Source organism: Glycine max, chromosome 4 (assembly GCF_000004515.6).
Source record: "Glycine max cultivar Williams 82 chromosome 4, Glycine_max_v4.0, whole genome shotgun sequence".
In the NCBI taxonomy this organism is placed as follows: domain Eukaryota; kingdom Viridiplantae; phylum Streptophyta; class Magnoliopsida; order Fabales; family Fabaceae; genus Glycine; species Glycine max.
Window position 1 is genome coordinate 41,677,191 of NC_016091.4, and position 18,501 is coordinate 41,695,691.

Sequence of the window (18,501 nt, forward strand, 5' to 3'; positions counted from 1 at the left end):
ATGAGGCCAAGGCTACAACAGAGGAGGCAACACAAAAAAGAGCAATGGAGACACTTAATAGTTCAGAAAAGACACATTTCTAGGAGGTGTTGTTAAGAGACAAGTATCAAGAGCATAAAAAGGAGTTTAATGCCTTGGGCAAGAGGAAGCGAAATCGAAAGTCGGTATGTGATTCTAATACTCATGCTATTGTCTTCTATAATTCTATTAATTTGCAGAAAGATTATTATTTCTTGCTGTCATTTATAAAGTTATTATGAAGTTACATTCAACTGTGTCAATACATATTCTGTTTGCTTTCTAATGTTACTTTTTACCTTGGTACATTCTTATGTAATTTGTTTCTTTTTGTTCTCCTCTCAATAGGGTAAAAATACACTACCATTAAACTCTTAAATAAATATTTGTAACATTCTCTAGTAAAAGTGTTCTTAAAAATTAGGCGTTGAAGATGTTTATGCACCAACACTTTTGTTCTTGAAATTGTATCTTAAACATTACAAAAATGAAAGGAAGAGAAATATAGATATAATAATAAAATATAACAAAAGAGAGAGATGGAAATAAATAATAGATGTTGATAAAATGTCCATAAATAAGTGTTCATGAATAATTTGAAACATTGTAGTGTTCATTGTCTTCTTATTTATATTTTGAATAATGATAAAAATAGAGGTTGAAAGAAGAGAATATAGAAATAAAAGAGAAAAAAATAAATAAAATAAATCTGAGATAGAAAAGAAAGTGACTAATACTAAATATTTTCCTTCTATTTTAAGCTGCAAAAAAAAAATGGTATTATTATTACTTTGGGTAACTCCTTCATGATATACCCCTCATGGATGAACGACCTTTGCAAATAAGCAATGTGTTTTTCTTACTTTTAGTGTTTGCTGTGAGCTTTTTTAATCCTTATTTTTCTTTTCTTTCTTTGTGCCTTTTACATTTTCAATTATACTATTTTAATAATTGTTAAAATAAGGTATTAGTATGATATGGATTTTTAGCACTGTTTGATAATTTTATTTCCTACCTTGTGGTTTATCATACCTAAAGTCATTCTGTGAGTGAATATAATGTTTATATATTTTTTGTTACAACTATGGAACCCTTTTCTTGTCTCATATTGCTGAAGATATAACTGATTCCTCTACATTTGCAGGTGATAGATCTTAAATACTATTAGTATATCTTCCCTCATTCCTTCCCCTCCCTTTTTCTTTTCTATATCTTAGTTTCCTAATTTTTCCTTTGTGCTTATAATTTTCCTATTGATGGTTTTCCAAAAGAAGGACTCCGAATCCAAGATGTACTTGTTAGGATTGCACATGTTCTGTGAGGAGTGTGCATCTGAATAGTCAATTAATAGTTTTATTTCTTGGTTGCACCTTTTAAATTGAAAGCTTACTACATATTTAAGAGAAATGAGCTATAAGATTCTAAAAGTAATAGATAATTGTTTAAGGTGGACTAGCTATCTGTCAAGAGTTTATCCCACAAGCTGCATCAATTAATTCTGTATGAAATAAATTCAATACAGTTTGTTGATCTTGACTGTTTGCTTACATATCTCTTTCTCCTAAATATATTTGCTAGCTTTTTCAATAGTCTATAATATTTTTCTATGGAATCAATTCAAAATATTGAATAGGCTATGTAATTATTCACTAGTAAAAATTGAAACTCTAGTTTGATATGCATCCTTAGACTAGAATTTTTCTTTTTATTATTTTATTATAATTTTTTTTTAAATAAGACATTCTAAGACGATTATTTTAAAACCGTCTTAGAAAGTGTATATTCTAAGATGATTTTTAACTAAAAAACGTCTTAGAAGGTCACCTTTCTAAGACGGTTCTTAGCTAAAACCGTCTTAGAAGGATAACTTTATCTAAGACAATTTTTTATGAAACCGTCATAGAAAATCAGACTTTCTACAACACCGCCTACGACAACGGTCAATAACAATCATAGAAAATATCTTTTAATCAACGTAGAATAATTGTTTTTTAGTAGTGATTAGAGGGTTAAAATGACGGTCAAATTATGCAGTACCACTGTGATGAAGTTTGTCCCTTAGGTCAGAGCAATCATTGGATGAAAATTGAAATACACATACATATTTTGTTGACAAACTGCACTAACAAGACACAGATTTAATCCTCCTACAGTGAGAAAGTATATTTTAAAGTACACTTACAGTTGATTCTAATGAGAGTTGTGATAAAATTAAATACATATATAATAGAATCTAAAATTGTTGTATTATCGAGTTTTAATTAACTAATTTTGATTTATTAGAATGTGTGTTGGTATAAATTTTAGTGAGGATAGAAATTAAAAAAAGAAATTACTAGTTATACAAGCAATTTTAAAGTGATTATTGTGCAATAGGTTATAAGTTATAACTATTAAGGGGGTTGGTTCAAAAAAAAAAAGAACTCATTAAGGGGGAAGATTGTGCAGGATATTATCTGGAGAGCATCTCAATTTTGCTGATGATTCTGATTATAGGAGTGGGAAAGAAAATATAGTAAATGAAACCAAATTGTTGACAATAAGTACAGTTAAAAACAAAAAGAAGAGTATTAAACCAGAATTTCACCAAGGATGAGAATTGGTTCAGTATTTTAGGTGATCAACCACAGTATAATGCAAGTTTGACTAATGTCTATAAATGATAGTCTTCACTATTACTGATTGGTGCTAGAGAGCGAAGTGATGCCCTTCAAAACTGGCAAACGGGGTGTTCATCAAATCATATTGATGCAGACTCAATCATACAAACCAAGTCAATTAAATTAGTTTGGTTAATTGATTATTTTACTTCAAATTGAAATCAAATAAATTATAATTGGTTTGGTTCTTGGACTGTTCGTTTTCCAACTTGAACCAACCCGATAACTTGATCAACTAATTTTTAACTTTTATATTAATGCATTTTAGACTTTAGAGTTTAACTTTTTCTTCAACTTATATTTTTCCCATTTTGCTCTTATTATCTTATCTAGTGTTCCTAAATGTCTTAATTTGATCAGGTTAACGGGCTGGCATAGTGGGCTGTCAAGATGGGTCCAAGGTCCAAAACACTCTCTGATTGGACGAAGTTACTTTTGCCTCTTGAGTTGACTCTCTTTCAAGAGTAACAAAGTGTCAGAAGAGTTCTATAATTTGGGCATAGAAGTGGTAGGATAGCAAGCATGGAAGTTTTATTTAGTTCCTAATATTTCTATATAAATCAAAGAAAAGAGATTGATTTCTTATAACTATGCATGGAACCTGTCAAGAGCAATGTGATCACCCGAAGAAAGCATATTACTACATGTCACATATTACATGGTGCTTGGTTGGAGTCTTCCAACTGACAACTGCAGTCTCTATGGGAACCTAAAGATAAGGAAGAACAAGTTAAAAAAAACATATATTTAGTGTTATTTTTAATTAAAATTAGAGTTTTATCTCAGTAGTTGATGCAATAAAAGTTGCCATTAAAGGTTGACCCTAGTTATAGAGATAAACCTCTAATTTTGATCAGCCACCAAAAAATACTAAAAGACTGCACTTAAATTTTAACTTAAAATCTGGTGATGGAATGGTAGTAAAAGGAGACTTTTGTTATTGTTGCAGAAGTCTTGTAAAACGTTCCTCGTCAATATCACTAAGGTCTACAGAATCCATCAGCTGTACTAGCCTTTCACCAAGGTCTTTCACCTCTTTCTGTAGCCTTGTGATGTGAGAGCAAGTTTCCTTCATGATCTTCATCACGCTTACTGATGATGCCTGTACCAAAACATACAGAAACTAATGTTATGGATCACAATGAATGCACTAGGACTCGAGAGAAGTTGTTTTTATTTTAGGTTTTGTTTGGATAAACTTATCTATTAGCAATTACAAGAGAAGAAAATTAAAAGGTAAAAAGAAATGAACTTGTTCTATGAACTAAAGCCAACTTATACACTTCAGCTTTTATAGAAATTATGAGAGAACTTTTTATAAAAGTCCAGAGCATAGATTGATTTTAGTTTATGGGAAAAGATCAATTTTATTACCTTTTTATTTCTTCTATTACAGGTGTTTATGAACATGTTTATCCAAAAAGGACCTTAATGAATTACTATTGCCATTTGCCACCACTATCTTCAATAGCTGTCTGGTTACATTAAGAGCTCTATTGGAATTGGCTATGAACTTGTAAAAAATGTAATAATGCTGAGAATGGAGAAATATAATGTTCAAAACATCAAATGTTTACATGTCTTGGTATGTCATACCCTTGAGTTGCTTGTTTGGTTTAGTTGTGGTAGCAGTGCTTGTAGCCTCAACATCAGATCATTAATCTCACTTTCTGTGAATTTTGAAGTTCTGGAGTTTCTCTGGCCAGGCATGGTGAAAGTTGTTTGAACTTGTGAAATTGTGTTCACTTTGATCTTTGCTTCTATGTGAGATGTGTGAGAATTTGCATCAAGGAAACTGAAAATTTAACTTATTCCTAAATGGAGGAAGAGGGAGGGTCAGAGACTGTTTTTATATTAATAATCTATAACTATTTGGTTTGTTGACACTATGAACAGTTACAATTAGATGACTACAGATAAACATCAACTAATTAAAATTGTTTATGTCACACAATTCTAAGTACATGGCCCACGATTACAGTGGTTTTGAGACCCATTGCCTAATATAAACCTTATAATATACTACACCATGATGAGTCATGAGCTTAACTTATTTCTGATATGCATGAATCTTGAAGGACAGGCTTAATATTTTTGGGAGTGGATTGCACATCAAAGGGTATCTTCTTGTTTGTTTTTGTGAGAAAATTAAGGTTGGCAAAACATTGCATTCGCTGTGTCCATCATTGCTTGCGTAATATTCCTTTTGTTAAGCCCTTGCCCGTTGGTTTCAGTCACTACCGGCCGTAATGTGTAATGTTCTCCTCGGTTATGGAGCATTTGTTAGTTAGGCCATCAAAATCTGACCCAATCTTAACTGTAAAAGCACAGTAGCAATATATACTCTAATGCACTCTTTTGAATATAGAATCATTACAAAAATTTGTGCGTCTCATCTCTTTAGTAAATCTCACACCTTTAGTGGTTTTTAATAAATTTTAACCACTAATAAAAGAGTGTATTGGAGAATGTTTTGGTAGCACTCCTTGTTAGTTAATATTGGATCATCCCATTGCACAATAATGGTTGGGCTAAAGTAAAAGTGAATCTCCAAATGAACTGTTCTTATTATAACTTCAACAATTTGAAATTTAAAATTATGAAATTCTCACTTAAGAGTGTCGATGACATGTTTCCTTTTATTAATTTAGAAATTAAACTGATATATTTATCAATAATGTTGAGTTTAACAAAAGGAATCAGTCTCTCACAAAAACTAAGGTTTGAATCCCTACTGAAAGAGATACCTGCATTTAATGTTCGATTATACTCGAACAAGATTGTCTATAAAAAACTTGATATATTGTAAAGATTAATTCAATTCGTATTTAACTTGTCCTAACTTTATTTGATGTCTTATATAGTTATATTTCTTTTAAAAAAGTGTCATTTAAGATTATATGTCAATACCTATTTAGTCTTTGGTATGGTGCCTTATATTTCTTCGGGTCGTCCTTACAATTTTTTAGTGCATGTTTGATTTTCAGGTGAAAAGTACTTTTGAGACAAAAGTAATTTTGTCAAATGATTAAGATCCTTTTGTTTTTGTTTTTATTTTGCTTATATCTATTGGATTTGTATTGGAATGCATGAATGATATTTCTAACTTCAATTCAAACATGTACTTAGAAGTGTGTCCGTACCAGCATCCTAACTGAATACCGCCTAATCTAACTAACTAGCTCGCCTCTCCTAGAGTACACCTTCTATATGCTTGGCCCTTTAGATTGTTGGCTCAGTAACACAGGCACCTCCCTCCTAATTCATCAATTTGCCCACTGACTCTATCAGATTACTTGACTTATTTTAGCTGTATGCAAATATTAAAATTATATAGTAGCAAATTTTAATGGACTCTTAATTTTAGCATTGGTGGCAGTGCAAAAGACAACTAAATAGAATTATCAGCAGATACCTGCGCAAGTGAATAAACCAGCAAAATCATAAAGTACTGGAAACAACAACATAAGTGATCTAATTGTGTTATATGTGTTGATAGGCCTTACATCTCAAATTTACTCATGTCACATAAATAAGAATATTTGATGCTTCGGATTGAATGCCACATTGTTCAAATGCACCTGTTTTCCATGTTCCTTGCTCATAGGAGCATTTTAACGATGTTGTTCTCAGGGAAACACCGTAATCATTAAAAACAGACTCTCCAAGTCGAGAAGTTCCAAATGGATTACCCTCACCATGTTGTGCCAATTTTCAATGGACAAACAAGAAGTTATTAATACTGCTTAAGAGTATTGACTTGACTCCACCATAAAACTTCCCCACCACTCCTTTTCTTTTTATTTTGACTTAATTGCACTTTTGATCTTTTAAGTTTTGTAATTATGTAACTCTAGTTTCAACTGTGTTAATTAGATTCCTCAAGTATTATGCTTTTTTTTTTTTTTAATCCCTTAGATTTCAATTAGGCCTATTGAGTCTTCAATTATCACAATTATATTAACAATTGTCTTATCCAAAACTTCTGTTCATTCTTAAAAATAATCACTGACTAATTATCATTTCCAATTTTTTGACGATGATCAGTTTTAGTTAATTTGACATGTATTCACAATCAATGTTAATGACTTACTTTTGCTTCTTCGCAAACTTTTAGAATATTTAGTTAGCAGGTAAAATAATACTATTCATCTTTTAACTTTAATTAGCAGGTAAAATAATGCTATTCATCTTTTAGCTTTATTTTAAGGTTTAGCTTAATCATTAATCTTTTCCCCCCGCTGAGCTTGATTCTCTAGTTAAGTTTTTCAACCAAGCCTTTGCCATATCATGTTCTAATTGACAATTATTTACTTCAAAGGTTGCCCTTTAAAGTAACAAAGGAAAATAATACTATTCATCTTTTAGCTTTATTTAGCAGGTAAAATAATCATGTTCATCTTTTAGCTCTATTTTAAGGTTTAGCTTAATCATTAATCTTTTCCCCCCGCTGAGTTTGATTCTCTAGTTAAGTTTTTCAACCAAGCCTTTGCCATATCATGTTCTAATTGACAATTATTTACTTCAAAGGTTGCCCTTTAAAGTAACAAAGGAAAAACATTTTTATTACATGAGAGCAGGAAGAAGCCTTCCTCTCTAACATTTTGCATAACCTCTAACACGTAATATGATGACACCTGTTTGCTTGATACATCTAAAGGTAGTAAATAGAAATTAGGACAGCAAAATATTTGGGATGTAACCCACTTAACACTTTATCAAGAAATAGATCGCAAGGAACAATGAATGATTGATTAGATTCCCTCCGGACTGACCCTTAAACAAAACCAAGCAAAAATCATTCACGGGTAAACTCCTTCATAAACAATATTTTTGGACAATGCTTCAAGTTAGCGAACCTTACATCCGCAAATGTAGATGTCCTATTCTAACAACATACCCAGTAATGTCATCACAAGAACAGGTCAATTTTAAGTCATCAAAGAGCATTTATCATTCTTTTCATCTCAGCAGACCTCCTGGGATCTGGTTCTTCAATTGCTCTCTCAGTAAGTACATGCTTGATGCGACACATTGACTTCCTCACCTGATTTCACGTAACAATAAATCAATAAAAAGCATACATGCTTTTTTTTCTCTCTCTCTCTAATCAGTTCTATATTGAGCAATGTTCCGGAATAGATGATAGAAGCAATAACACTGATTGTTCTATACCATACATCCATGTAACTATGGTTAACAAGAGCAACACCCGTGTAAAGAAGAACAATAAAAAGAAATGAGGCAATACCTTAGGGATGCGCTCCGGGTTAGGAAAACGCAGGTTCTGTGCATTAAGCATTTGACGTTGAGTCATCAACATGTTCTTTTCCTTTAACAACACATACCACAACTTATGAAGGTCGTCCCAAGACTTCAGACGCAGTTCAGACGCCTTCCAACTCCGACCTAACAACCAACATTAATTAAAATATAATAAAAAAAAGACAGCCATTGCAAGAACAAAGGTTGCACACCCTTCAAAGCTCAATGGAAAACTTAGGAATTTTGGTTGCACCGAACAGGTGTTGCTATAACGAAAATCAGTGAAAATTTTCATTTCAAATCCAAATGAAAACAAGAGGTGCATAGTGCATACCATAAACAACAGGTTTGTCATCATCAGGGCTCCTGTCTGCCTCAAAGAACTCCTGAAGGGGGTTGTGTCCTTCTCTGCCAGCAGCAGCAGCTGCTGTAGTGGCATATTGTTTTGATCTGGCAGCTGCAGCAAATAGTGTTCGTCCAAGTGTTCTTGACAAAAACATAGCTGTAATGACAATCATATTGATTACACAATGTATGCAACCAGAGGACAAGTAAATGCCAATGCAACAAATGTTGTCAAAATCAAATATATTTTCATACATCACATTCACATGGATTTTGCAGGCAATGTACAATTGAGTATGATCAAGTAACAATTGAAAGACCCCATCATTTTGGAAAATATGCAGGTGAGTGGGAAGAAACAAAAAGGGAAGAAAGTGCAACTCTAGAATTCAAAAATCTGATGGAAGACTAGGCTTCTATTCTTTTACACCCACACATGTAGGGGTCGGGTTGATTTTATATTCATAGAGCTATCAATATTTGCCAGCCAGCCAGCCCATTCAACCCTATCCCACTTAGGTTAAGGCCAAAAAGCCAACAGATATGGATTAAGGACAACTCACTGAAAAAAAATGAAAAGTAGTTAAAAGGACATTCTTATCTCAAAAGGGAGAAGTAACCCTAAAACAAAATGAAAATATTGATCAACAAAGTTTCACTACATTCCAAGTTCAATATTTTATTAGAATGTAATCCTAAGATTCAAGATGCCACCAGATACAGTATACCCTTACACAGTTGCATTCTTACTTCACCATATATATCCAGGAAATGAAGCAAGTCTAGTAGAAAAAACACAGATGAGGGGTAAGAGAAAGGAGGAAACAAGATGACATATTCAGATAAGTCGCAAGATTCATTGTGAGACAGCATGCCAAAATGTGCAATTGACTAGTTGACTGTGGATAATGTTCAATTCAGGTCTTGGTTGAAAACACAGATCTTTCAGCCAACAAAGAGGAAGAAACTCCTCAAACAAAGCTTATAGGAAGAAAGTATTGATCTCAGTGAAATGGAACCTTGGTAACAGAGAAAATTGATGACGGTGGAAGAAAAATAATCTATTTGGCATATTAACATGGTATTGGATTCATAGTCCACACATGTGCCGTGTATATATGGTTATTAACACCCATAACGATCCTACATGTGCTCATCAATTTGTGGATACCGGACAAAGTGACAAAAAAAAATGCGAATACTGGACCCCTAAATCGCATCTGTGGGCAAAAATGTTTTTGCATGGTTCAGACCAAATATCGAACAGTTTGTGGGCAAAAATCAAATATATTGCGGACAGAAAAACGTTAATAGAATGTGAAACATCGTGGACAAACAAAGGAAATTTCCGGCCAGAGAGACAGAGAAAACCTCATAAAAGTGGGAAATAAATACATAAATAATACTCAGGTTCATAGGATCACAATAATAGGCACTGGGGAATTAGATCCGCTATGAAAATTAGCAAAGAGAAGAAAACAGACCTGAAGAAATAAACAGACTAGCACTGCAAATATGAAGGTCGGGGTTTAAGGGTTTTTCGGGGGAAAGGAGGAAGAGGAGAGTGCTTTTGTTTTTATGTTTAACGTACCTGGTGTTCAGGTGTAACTAAAAAATCGTTAAATTACTCAACTGGTCCTAAACTAATTCAAATTTTCTAGATAGGTCTTGAAACTTTTTTTTAACTGAGTTATTGATCATGATGGTTTTTTTTATATATATAATTTGGTTTATAAGATTTTAAACTCGTTATAAATTGTCTCTTTTCTTTTTTCAATTTCAAGTCACTGCAAACTAATTATAAGGAAAAACTTTTTGGTTATAATTTTTTTAAAAAAATATTTCCATTTTAATTATAAGAAACATCTAATTAGTATCTTAAACATATAAAATATCTATTGTAAATTAATTAAAAAATATTTTTTTATCATAAATCAGAGATTACATGTGTCTCTCAATCTATTGAATCAAAGACCAATATCACTGGTGATGTGTAATTGACGCTTACCTAAGAATATTTTACACACATAAAAAATGGAATATAAGTTTTCTTGCTAAATAAATCGTTCTCTCACAAGTGAACGTAACATAATCTTATATCACTACTTAATTTTATGGGTTAATAATACTTTTGAAATAATTATTATAATGTTTAATTTTTAGGAAAAATTATTTTAACTATCTTATATTAAGTAACAAAATACTAATTTTTTAATTCTCTTGTAACATCCTAATTAAAATTATCAAAAAATATTTTCTCGAAATCCTATGCACCATAACTCACTTGTCATTGGTGGTGGTAAAATAGTTATCTAGCAAATTTTGGCATGTCCATCATCTTGCCAAAAGTGAATTGAGCTAGGTAACCTATTTAAGAGATGTAGGATTGAAAGTTGAAACATATAGTCTATCCCATTTTATGGATGGGTGAGCAAGGATGAACAAGAGATAAAGAGAGAATGAGCAAGAGATAAAGCGAATGTAAGAATCAAGATAGACGAGCTAAGAGAAGATGAGATGGGACTATGTTGCCATAACAGTGGTAGCGGTCACCAAAATTGCGAAGAGAGAGGGGAAGAGTGAGAAAGAGAAGGGGGAGAAAGAGAGCATGAGAAAAGGTGAGGTGAAATTGGAAAAGAGAAGTGAAAGAGGCAAGCAAAAAAGCTGATGGAGACTATTGATGTAGGAAAGATGAAGAGGCTGAAATGAAAGGAAGAAAAAAATTTGAAGATTGAGAAATTGAATTGGACGTTGGAGAATTGTTGTTATTTTTTCTTCTTTTGCTTTGCTGGATTTTGGAGTTTAAAATCTCCACAAAACATATTTTTTTTAAATATTATTGGTTAATCTAAATTTTGGAAGTTTAAAATCATCTTAAATCATACTTTTGATTGTGTAAGCAAACACATTATTAGTCATGCCAATAATTTTTTTAACATAAACTTGGAAGACTAGAATAAGTTACAAAAATTAAAGGATAGTCACTTTTAAATTTAGAGGACTAAAAAATCACTTTTAAATTTAGCAAACCAAAAAGATATTTAAGATAATTTATTTATAAAAGAACACTTTATTTATTTAATTAATTACACATGGCATATGCTGACATGAACATCATTAATCACATCATCAATGCTTCTAACACATCGACCATGAGGGACTAAAATCAACATTTCGTGAAATTTGGGATTTAAAAAAGTTTTCAATTTTGCAGACAAAAAAACTCAAATTTAAAGAACCAAAAATATATTTTTTCATTGCATCAATTATTATATATTTTTTATAATCATCACTTATTATATATCATGTTTATCTTTTTATCTCTTTATGGACCAATTTGTTTAAGCATATTTGCCAAAATAAATGCTTATCTTAATAAAATGAGTAACTTTCTATTTTTTTAATGTTTGTCTAAACTGCTTTTGCTTAAAATAATCACTTTTCTTCTTATTTTAAGAAGCAAATCTTATCTGCTTATTAAAAAGGTGCATGAGGCATCCACTGTTAAGTGCCTTCCCTTCCTCTTTGAGTTTCTAAGGAGAGCATCTTGGCTAATCCTCCATAAGAATGCTTGAATCCTTTCTAGACCAGGCCACTTCTAAAGCACTTTGCACAAAGGGTCCACTTGAGATGGAATAACTTGACATATATTATTATAGGAGGTCTTGACTAAAAATTCATCATTGGTGGAACCCTTCCAAGTCAGCGTATCTTGCTTATCTGCATCACAGGGTGTAGGAAGAGCCAAAATTTGCATACAAATATCCTATGGAAGAGACTTCCAATTTAGAAAGAGATTGGGTGACAACATCATTCAAAACCATGACAAAGGGGAGCCATCTGTCACTCCAGAATTGGACACTCGACCCATTCCCTAGTCTCCATAAAATTTGGCTACACAAATCATCTGAAACAAGACAAATACCTTTCCACAGATTTGACCCTATGATATGCTTGCGAATAATAGGTAGGATTTGAGTCCCCACTGTGAATGTATGAATACAGGATTTTGATGATGTCAAAGTAGAATCAAACAACAAGGTTGTTTCAACAAACATTCAAAGGTTAAGCATTGCTTCAAGAATAATTCAAGGTCAAAGCAAACAAGATCAAGAAAAAGATAAGGCCTCAAACAATCTCATTGGTTGATCAAGCTTTTGCCTCAAAACACATTATTTCCGACATCTGGTAATCGATTACCAAGCAGTGTAATCAATTACCAGAAGATAATTTTGAAGCAAAGGGTTTAAAAAAGATTTTGAATTTGAATTTTGAATCATGTAATCGATTACCAGATGTTTGTAATCGATTACCAGTAACGACACTTCAAAAAATACTTTGAAAAGACATGACCCTTCAAAATATAACTGTGCAATCGATTACCAGTGAAGAATTTCAGAAAAAAGTTTTTTGAAAAGACACATCTCTTCAAACCATTTTGAAAAGGCACGAAGGGCCTATATATATGTGTGTGTGTGTCTGACTTTGAAAAGAAAAGAGAGATATTCTAAGAGAACTTAATTGTCAAATGCTCTCTCAACAACTCTTGGGCAAACACTTGTAAATCTATTGAGAATTCATCTAGGAACTTCAAATTGTATTATCATCTCTAAAAGAGAGAAATTCCTCTAGGAACTTCAATTTGTATCATCCACTCTAAAGGAGAGAAATCTTTCTGTTTATCTCAGAAAGTCAGTTGTAATCAAGAGACTGGTTGTCTCTTGGATTGTGAGAATTATAATCAAGAGACGGGTTGTCTCTTGGAGAATCTTTGAACAAAATGGAGAGGGATCCCAAGGTGTGCTCAAAGTCTGTAAAGGATTTACAGAGATAGTGGAAAATCTTAAGTGAGTTGATTGAGGATTGGACGTAGGCACAGGAAGTGGTCGAACTAATATAAATTGAGTTTGTATTTCTCTCTTCCTTTATCTCATTTATGTTATTGCAATCAATTTTGTCTTGCATGTTTAAAGAACATTATTAAATTGATTGTTACTTCTTATTTTGCATTTTGAGCCTATCATTTAGAAAGGGGTAAAAGTTTATTAGTGGGAAATTTTGAAACTTAATTCACCCCCCCCCCCCTTTTAAGTTATTGAGGCCACTTGTCCAACACCTACTTTTAATTTTTATAACTTGTACCCAAATTTGGTCCCTGTTATTATAGAACTCCCAAACAAGATTCATCAGGAACACTTTATTAGTAGGCCAAGCAAACCTAATACCTAATCCTCCAACCTCTTTGGGTTTACAAATTCTTTCCTAGGGGACTAATCTTAATTTTCGGCCATTATCAGTGTCACCCCATAAGAAAGACCAACTAATCAAGTCCAGTTTGTAACACCCCATACGAATCACATTGGAATGAGAGAGATCTAGAGGCTGTGCAGGTATGAGGCTATACAATTGAGGATGACTTAAAGGAATTAATTGATATTACCTATACCAACAAGATGCATCTACTTTTTGATAGCCTATCACTTAAGAACTTCATAATTACGCATGTTTGACTTGGAGTAGTTATGAGATGAGTTACCTTCTAGGAAGTTTGCCAAAAAACATGAGTGAAAACAAAACACACTAAAAAACCTTATGTTAGTTTGTGGGTACAACGATTGGTGGAAGGTTCCGACCAATAAGGGTGTTGAGTGAAGTGTCGCAGTGTGAGAGTCATTGACAAGTCGACAATAAGGGGTGTTACATAGTCTATCACAAATAAACTTGGGAAGGTAGGTTGATTGCATAATGTATGACAGGAGAGCAAACAACACCAATTTGGTGAGAGTTAGGTTTCTTGTGAAGGAAAGGTTCCTACTCTTCTAAGAACAAAGTTTGTTACTTGTTTTATCAATAATATCTTGAAACCAAGACCTTCTTTCCCTTTGGTGGTGAAGCTTCAGTCCGAGATATTTTCCCAAATTAGAAGTACGGCTAAAGCCAAGAGTAGTATTCAATTGGTCACATACACCCCAACTAACATTCTTCGAAAAGTAAACTTTTGTTTTCTCTTTGCTAACCTTTTCCCCTTAATTGGCACAAAAAGTTTCCAAGTAAGAGACAATAACCTATGCTTGGTCCATAGAGGTTCCATAGAAGAGAATAAAGTCATCAACAAACACTAGATGAGAAAGTTTAGCTCCACTACAAGATCTATCAACTGGCTTAACCTTTCCATATAGAGGATAAATAAGTAGGGTGATATAGGGCCATCCTGCCTAATACCCCTAGATGAGGTGAATTTTGTTAAAGCCCCCCATTCCACAATGTGACACCCTCTACCCCAACATGCATACAAATGGGAAAAACGTATAAAACATGGAATCTAATTAAATTAATTTTATTTAATAAAATCGTAAGTAAATTCACGTGGGTAAAAAGTGTATATTCGCTTCACTGTTACCAAATAAAACTTCTTAGGAACATTTCTAGATTAAAACAAGGTCATTCAAGTTTACAAAAGAACTTAAGTTAAGCAACAAAATAAAATAAAGTAAAATAATATGTTCGAAACATCATGCAATTAAAACAAAATTCATGCCCCAATATCATATCCTATGAGAGCATTGTGTCCCGACGTCCTCCAACACAAGGTTCCGTAAAGCAATCCACCTAGCCATATGCTCTCACGAACACAAGGTTCGAGATTATCACAGGATCCAAACACAAACAACACACAAGGAGTGAGTTATCACGTTTCTAAATAAAATACAAATAAACAAAAACATAAGCAAAATATATTATGGAAATATTTATCACATAACTCAACTTAATACAATCCATGTCACTTCACCACTTTATCATTTAAAATTCATTTTTCAATCACCAATCACGTTACACATGAATCACACACTTGACTCTAGATGTAACAACACTCACCAATTTCATAATAAACAAATCACATACATTATGCAACGGTTATACTAAGACTCAAGCCTATATGCAATGTGGTACCATGTCAGTGAAAAACAACACTAGGATGCCTAAGAGTACATAACAAAACATGCCACACAATGGGTATGTTAGGTCACTCACACTAAGTGAAATCATAAAGTGACCAATCAGGGTCACGTCGTTTTGCTAGATTGCTCCAACCCCATGGGATCAACATAGGCTTAAAGGAGCACTCAAACCGAGAATATTTACCCCCAAGGCCTAAACTCTGAAAAATCCGCTAAGGCCTCACCTTCCTAATTAAGGTCTAACCCCTAAAATAACTTTTGCATGTAGACACTGCTCATGAATCATACAATACCCACGACCTCACACTTATTTTCAAACATGTTTAACACATTGTACTACAATTTAACACCTTAGGTTCATAACTTGGAATCCTACACTTTCCTTTTAACACCTCGTACATAAACACTTTTCTCAAGGTAAACATCAATCGGTTATTGTATAATTCACAATTCACAATACAAGTAAAATCACATCAAGGATTGACCAAACAATTATTCACAACCATATACCATGTCTACAATTTAATATCTCACAACGTCACAATCCACTGTCACATGTATCTTACAAATTAACACATGCTCAACTTGTCACTTATACTCAATCTCAATCACAATTTCATAATCCAAAAATGACATGTCATTACGCCTCAAGAATCATATACACATCACAAAATAGTAATATTTACATGACACAAAACATATATATATATATATATATATATATATATATATATATATATATATATATATATATATATCATTAAATATCAATTTCCCAACATTTAAAGCATATAATCATTCACTTATTCATTCGGTTAATAGCAACCACACATACATGTATAGTAAACAAGTATATCCTTACATTCCCTCCTAAGTTACTACAACCTTTGTAGAGTAAAATTACAAGTATAGGGGATGTACTAATCCTACTAAGTTCATACTTTTCTTTTTTGAAAGCTAAAACAATTATCTACAACTCTTATGTTTATCACAAAAACCGTTTTGACCATTAACTATGTCTAAGCATAAGGTAAACATTGGATCATTGCTTAATCCTAACATCTCAACCTTTTCTCAGTAATTTGACTCTCTAAGGGGCTATACGAATCCGAATTGGGTGGAACCAATGGCATTTGTCAGCTAACATCCAGGGCTATAACTTCAATGAAGACCACAAAACCTAATTTAATAATTTTCTTAGTCATTTTTAGGCTACAAGTTAATTCACATTGTCAGAAAAATAGCATGGGCTTAAAACAACTTATTTTCACTAAGCACAGGTGTACTCTCATCAAGCACGGACGTGCTTCACTAAAAACCTATGTTTTGTGAAGAAAAAGAGGAAAAATTCAGGCCTCAAAGCACACCCAAATTGAAAACAAATAGCACAGAACATGTGATCACATCATGGGAAACAAAACCGCTCAATCAATTTCAAGAAAACATGTAAGAATCAAGAATTCCAAATTTTCTAGGTTTCTAACATTCAAAGCCAAACACTCAATCAACCATCCAATTTGCATCAGGGCATCAATTGACCGGTCAAAAATGAGCAATTCATAGTTATCATTCTACAGACAAAATTAAAATGCATAAAATACTCTAAAATTAACCCCAATTTGATCATCTAAGGATCCATACACACATGTTCACTCTAACCTCAATTGTGATAAACTCATCCCTTACCTCTAAGCAGGCTCACGTCTATAGTCTAGCAGCGATAGCGGCATCTCTATTGGTTTCCTAAGATTCCTCTAGTTGCTCTCCTAGGATTTCCAAGAGTTAGAGAGAATGAGAAGGGATTAAAGCCTCCTCCGTGAGAAGCACATTTATCTCTCTATAAACATTATTTCGCAAATTCCAACAGTGGGAATGTGTGAATATGAGTTTCGAAGGTAGTGTCCAAATTTCAGGATGATCCAATGGTTAACGAGTCTTTTACTGAGAAAGGTTTAGGTGCATGCGGGAAAAAGAGAGGGTTTTCGAAGAGGAAGAAAGGATAACGAATTTGGAAGGAAAAAAGAGCGAATAGATGTATTGTAATTGTAAAAACTGACCTAATATATCTCTATTTATAGTTAGGGTACTTTGAGCCTATTATCTACTCTATTTTTCTTTATTTTATTATTTTATAAAAAAATTATATTTTACTCTTTCATTAAATAAATAACCAATTAAAACATTACTTTATTTTCTAAAACATCATTTTACTATATTTATTTTCTAATACCATGAAACCATTATTTTAAATAACAAAAACCATTTCCTCTCATTTATTTAATTTCTAAAAATTCTAATAATTTTTAAATAAACCTCATTTTATTTATTTTATGAAAAACAAAATATTATACACAGCATAACATATTCTGATCTTAGAGGATGAAATGAAAAACCAAACCTCATTAATAAAGTTGTTGAGTAGGCCTATGTCTTGCAGAGTGTTATGGATAAATTATCACTTTAGCCTATCATGGGCTTTTTTCGAAATATTACAGACAACATAACATATTCTGATCTTATAGGATGAAATGTAAAACCAAACCACATTAATGAAGTTGTTGAGTAGGCCTATGTCCTATAGAGTGTCATGGATAAATTTGTTAGACTAAAATTTTTAACCTATGATGTTACAAACTACAAAATGAAACACGGGTCATTAACAAAATGCGAAAAAACAAAATCAAAATATACCTCCAGCCATTGCCATGAAAGAATTGTCTTGTTTTGGTTCTTCCAAGCTCTCTCTCTCTCTCTATAGATGGTGTATCAGACGAAATTGGAAGAGGTGAGCCCAGGGACCAAATACATGTGCTATATATAGGCATTCTATCATCAAGAATGCATTTAGTAGTCATTACCACTCATTAGTGGTCATTACCACCCATTAGTAGTTATTCAATTTGGCTTCTCAATTCCAAAACTGATGGAGCTTTTCATTTTCCAAAACGTACAGACCAAATTATTACATTCTCCCACTTGGTCCAAATGTTTTGAATTAATGATTAAAATAAGTCATTGTTCAATCTTCTTAAGAAATGAATATATGAATCATAGTGATAGTTCCTCTTATAACGAGTAATATCATCTATGTATTACAATATGCTCAATTTCCCAAGCAGTATACTCAAAGTGGTAATAAAACTTAATGAATAAACCAAATGTTTACTCTTGGTCCAAAACATAATTTTTCTCAAATAAATCAATGTGCACTGGATATGACAAAATATCACAATATAAAAGTTTCAATTTTAACG

General features: G+C 32.6%; 2 protein-coding genes across 2 annotated transcripts; both read right to left on the reverse strand.

Annotated features, from left to right (window-relative positions):
- Positions 1–3,184: 3,184 nt before the first annotated feature.
- LOC100790746 (transcription factor PRE4) lies at positions 3,185–4,508 on the reverse strand. The gene is made up of 2 exons (XM_003522284.5): positions 4,275–4,508; positions 3,185–3,780 (listed from the first exon to the last, which is right to left on the reverse strand). The coding sequence occupies exons 1-2, from the start codon at positions 4,386–4,388 to the stop codon at positions 3,616–3,618; spliced, it is 279 nt and encodes a 92-aa protein (XP_003522332.1). The 5' UTR covers positions 4,389–4,508; the 3' UTR covers positions 3,185–3,615.
- Positions 4,509–7,508: 3,000 nt separating this feature from the next.
- On the reverse strand, positions 7,509–9,836 carry LOC100812176 (39S ribosomal protein L47, mitochondrial-like). Its single transcript, NM_001254080.2, has 4 exons — positions 9,773–9,836; positions 8,278–8,445; positions 7,930–8,087; positions 7,509–7,725 (listed from the first exon to the last, which is right to left on the reverse strand). The coding sequence occupies exons 2-4, from the start codon at positions 8,441–8,443 to the stop codon at positions 7,618–7,620; spliced, it is 432 nt and encodes a 143-aa protein (NP_001241009.1). The 5' UTR covers positions 8,444–8,445; positions 9,773–9,836; the 3' UTR covers positions 7,509–7,617.
- Between the last annotated feature and the right edge of the window lie 8,665 nt (positions 9,837–18,501).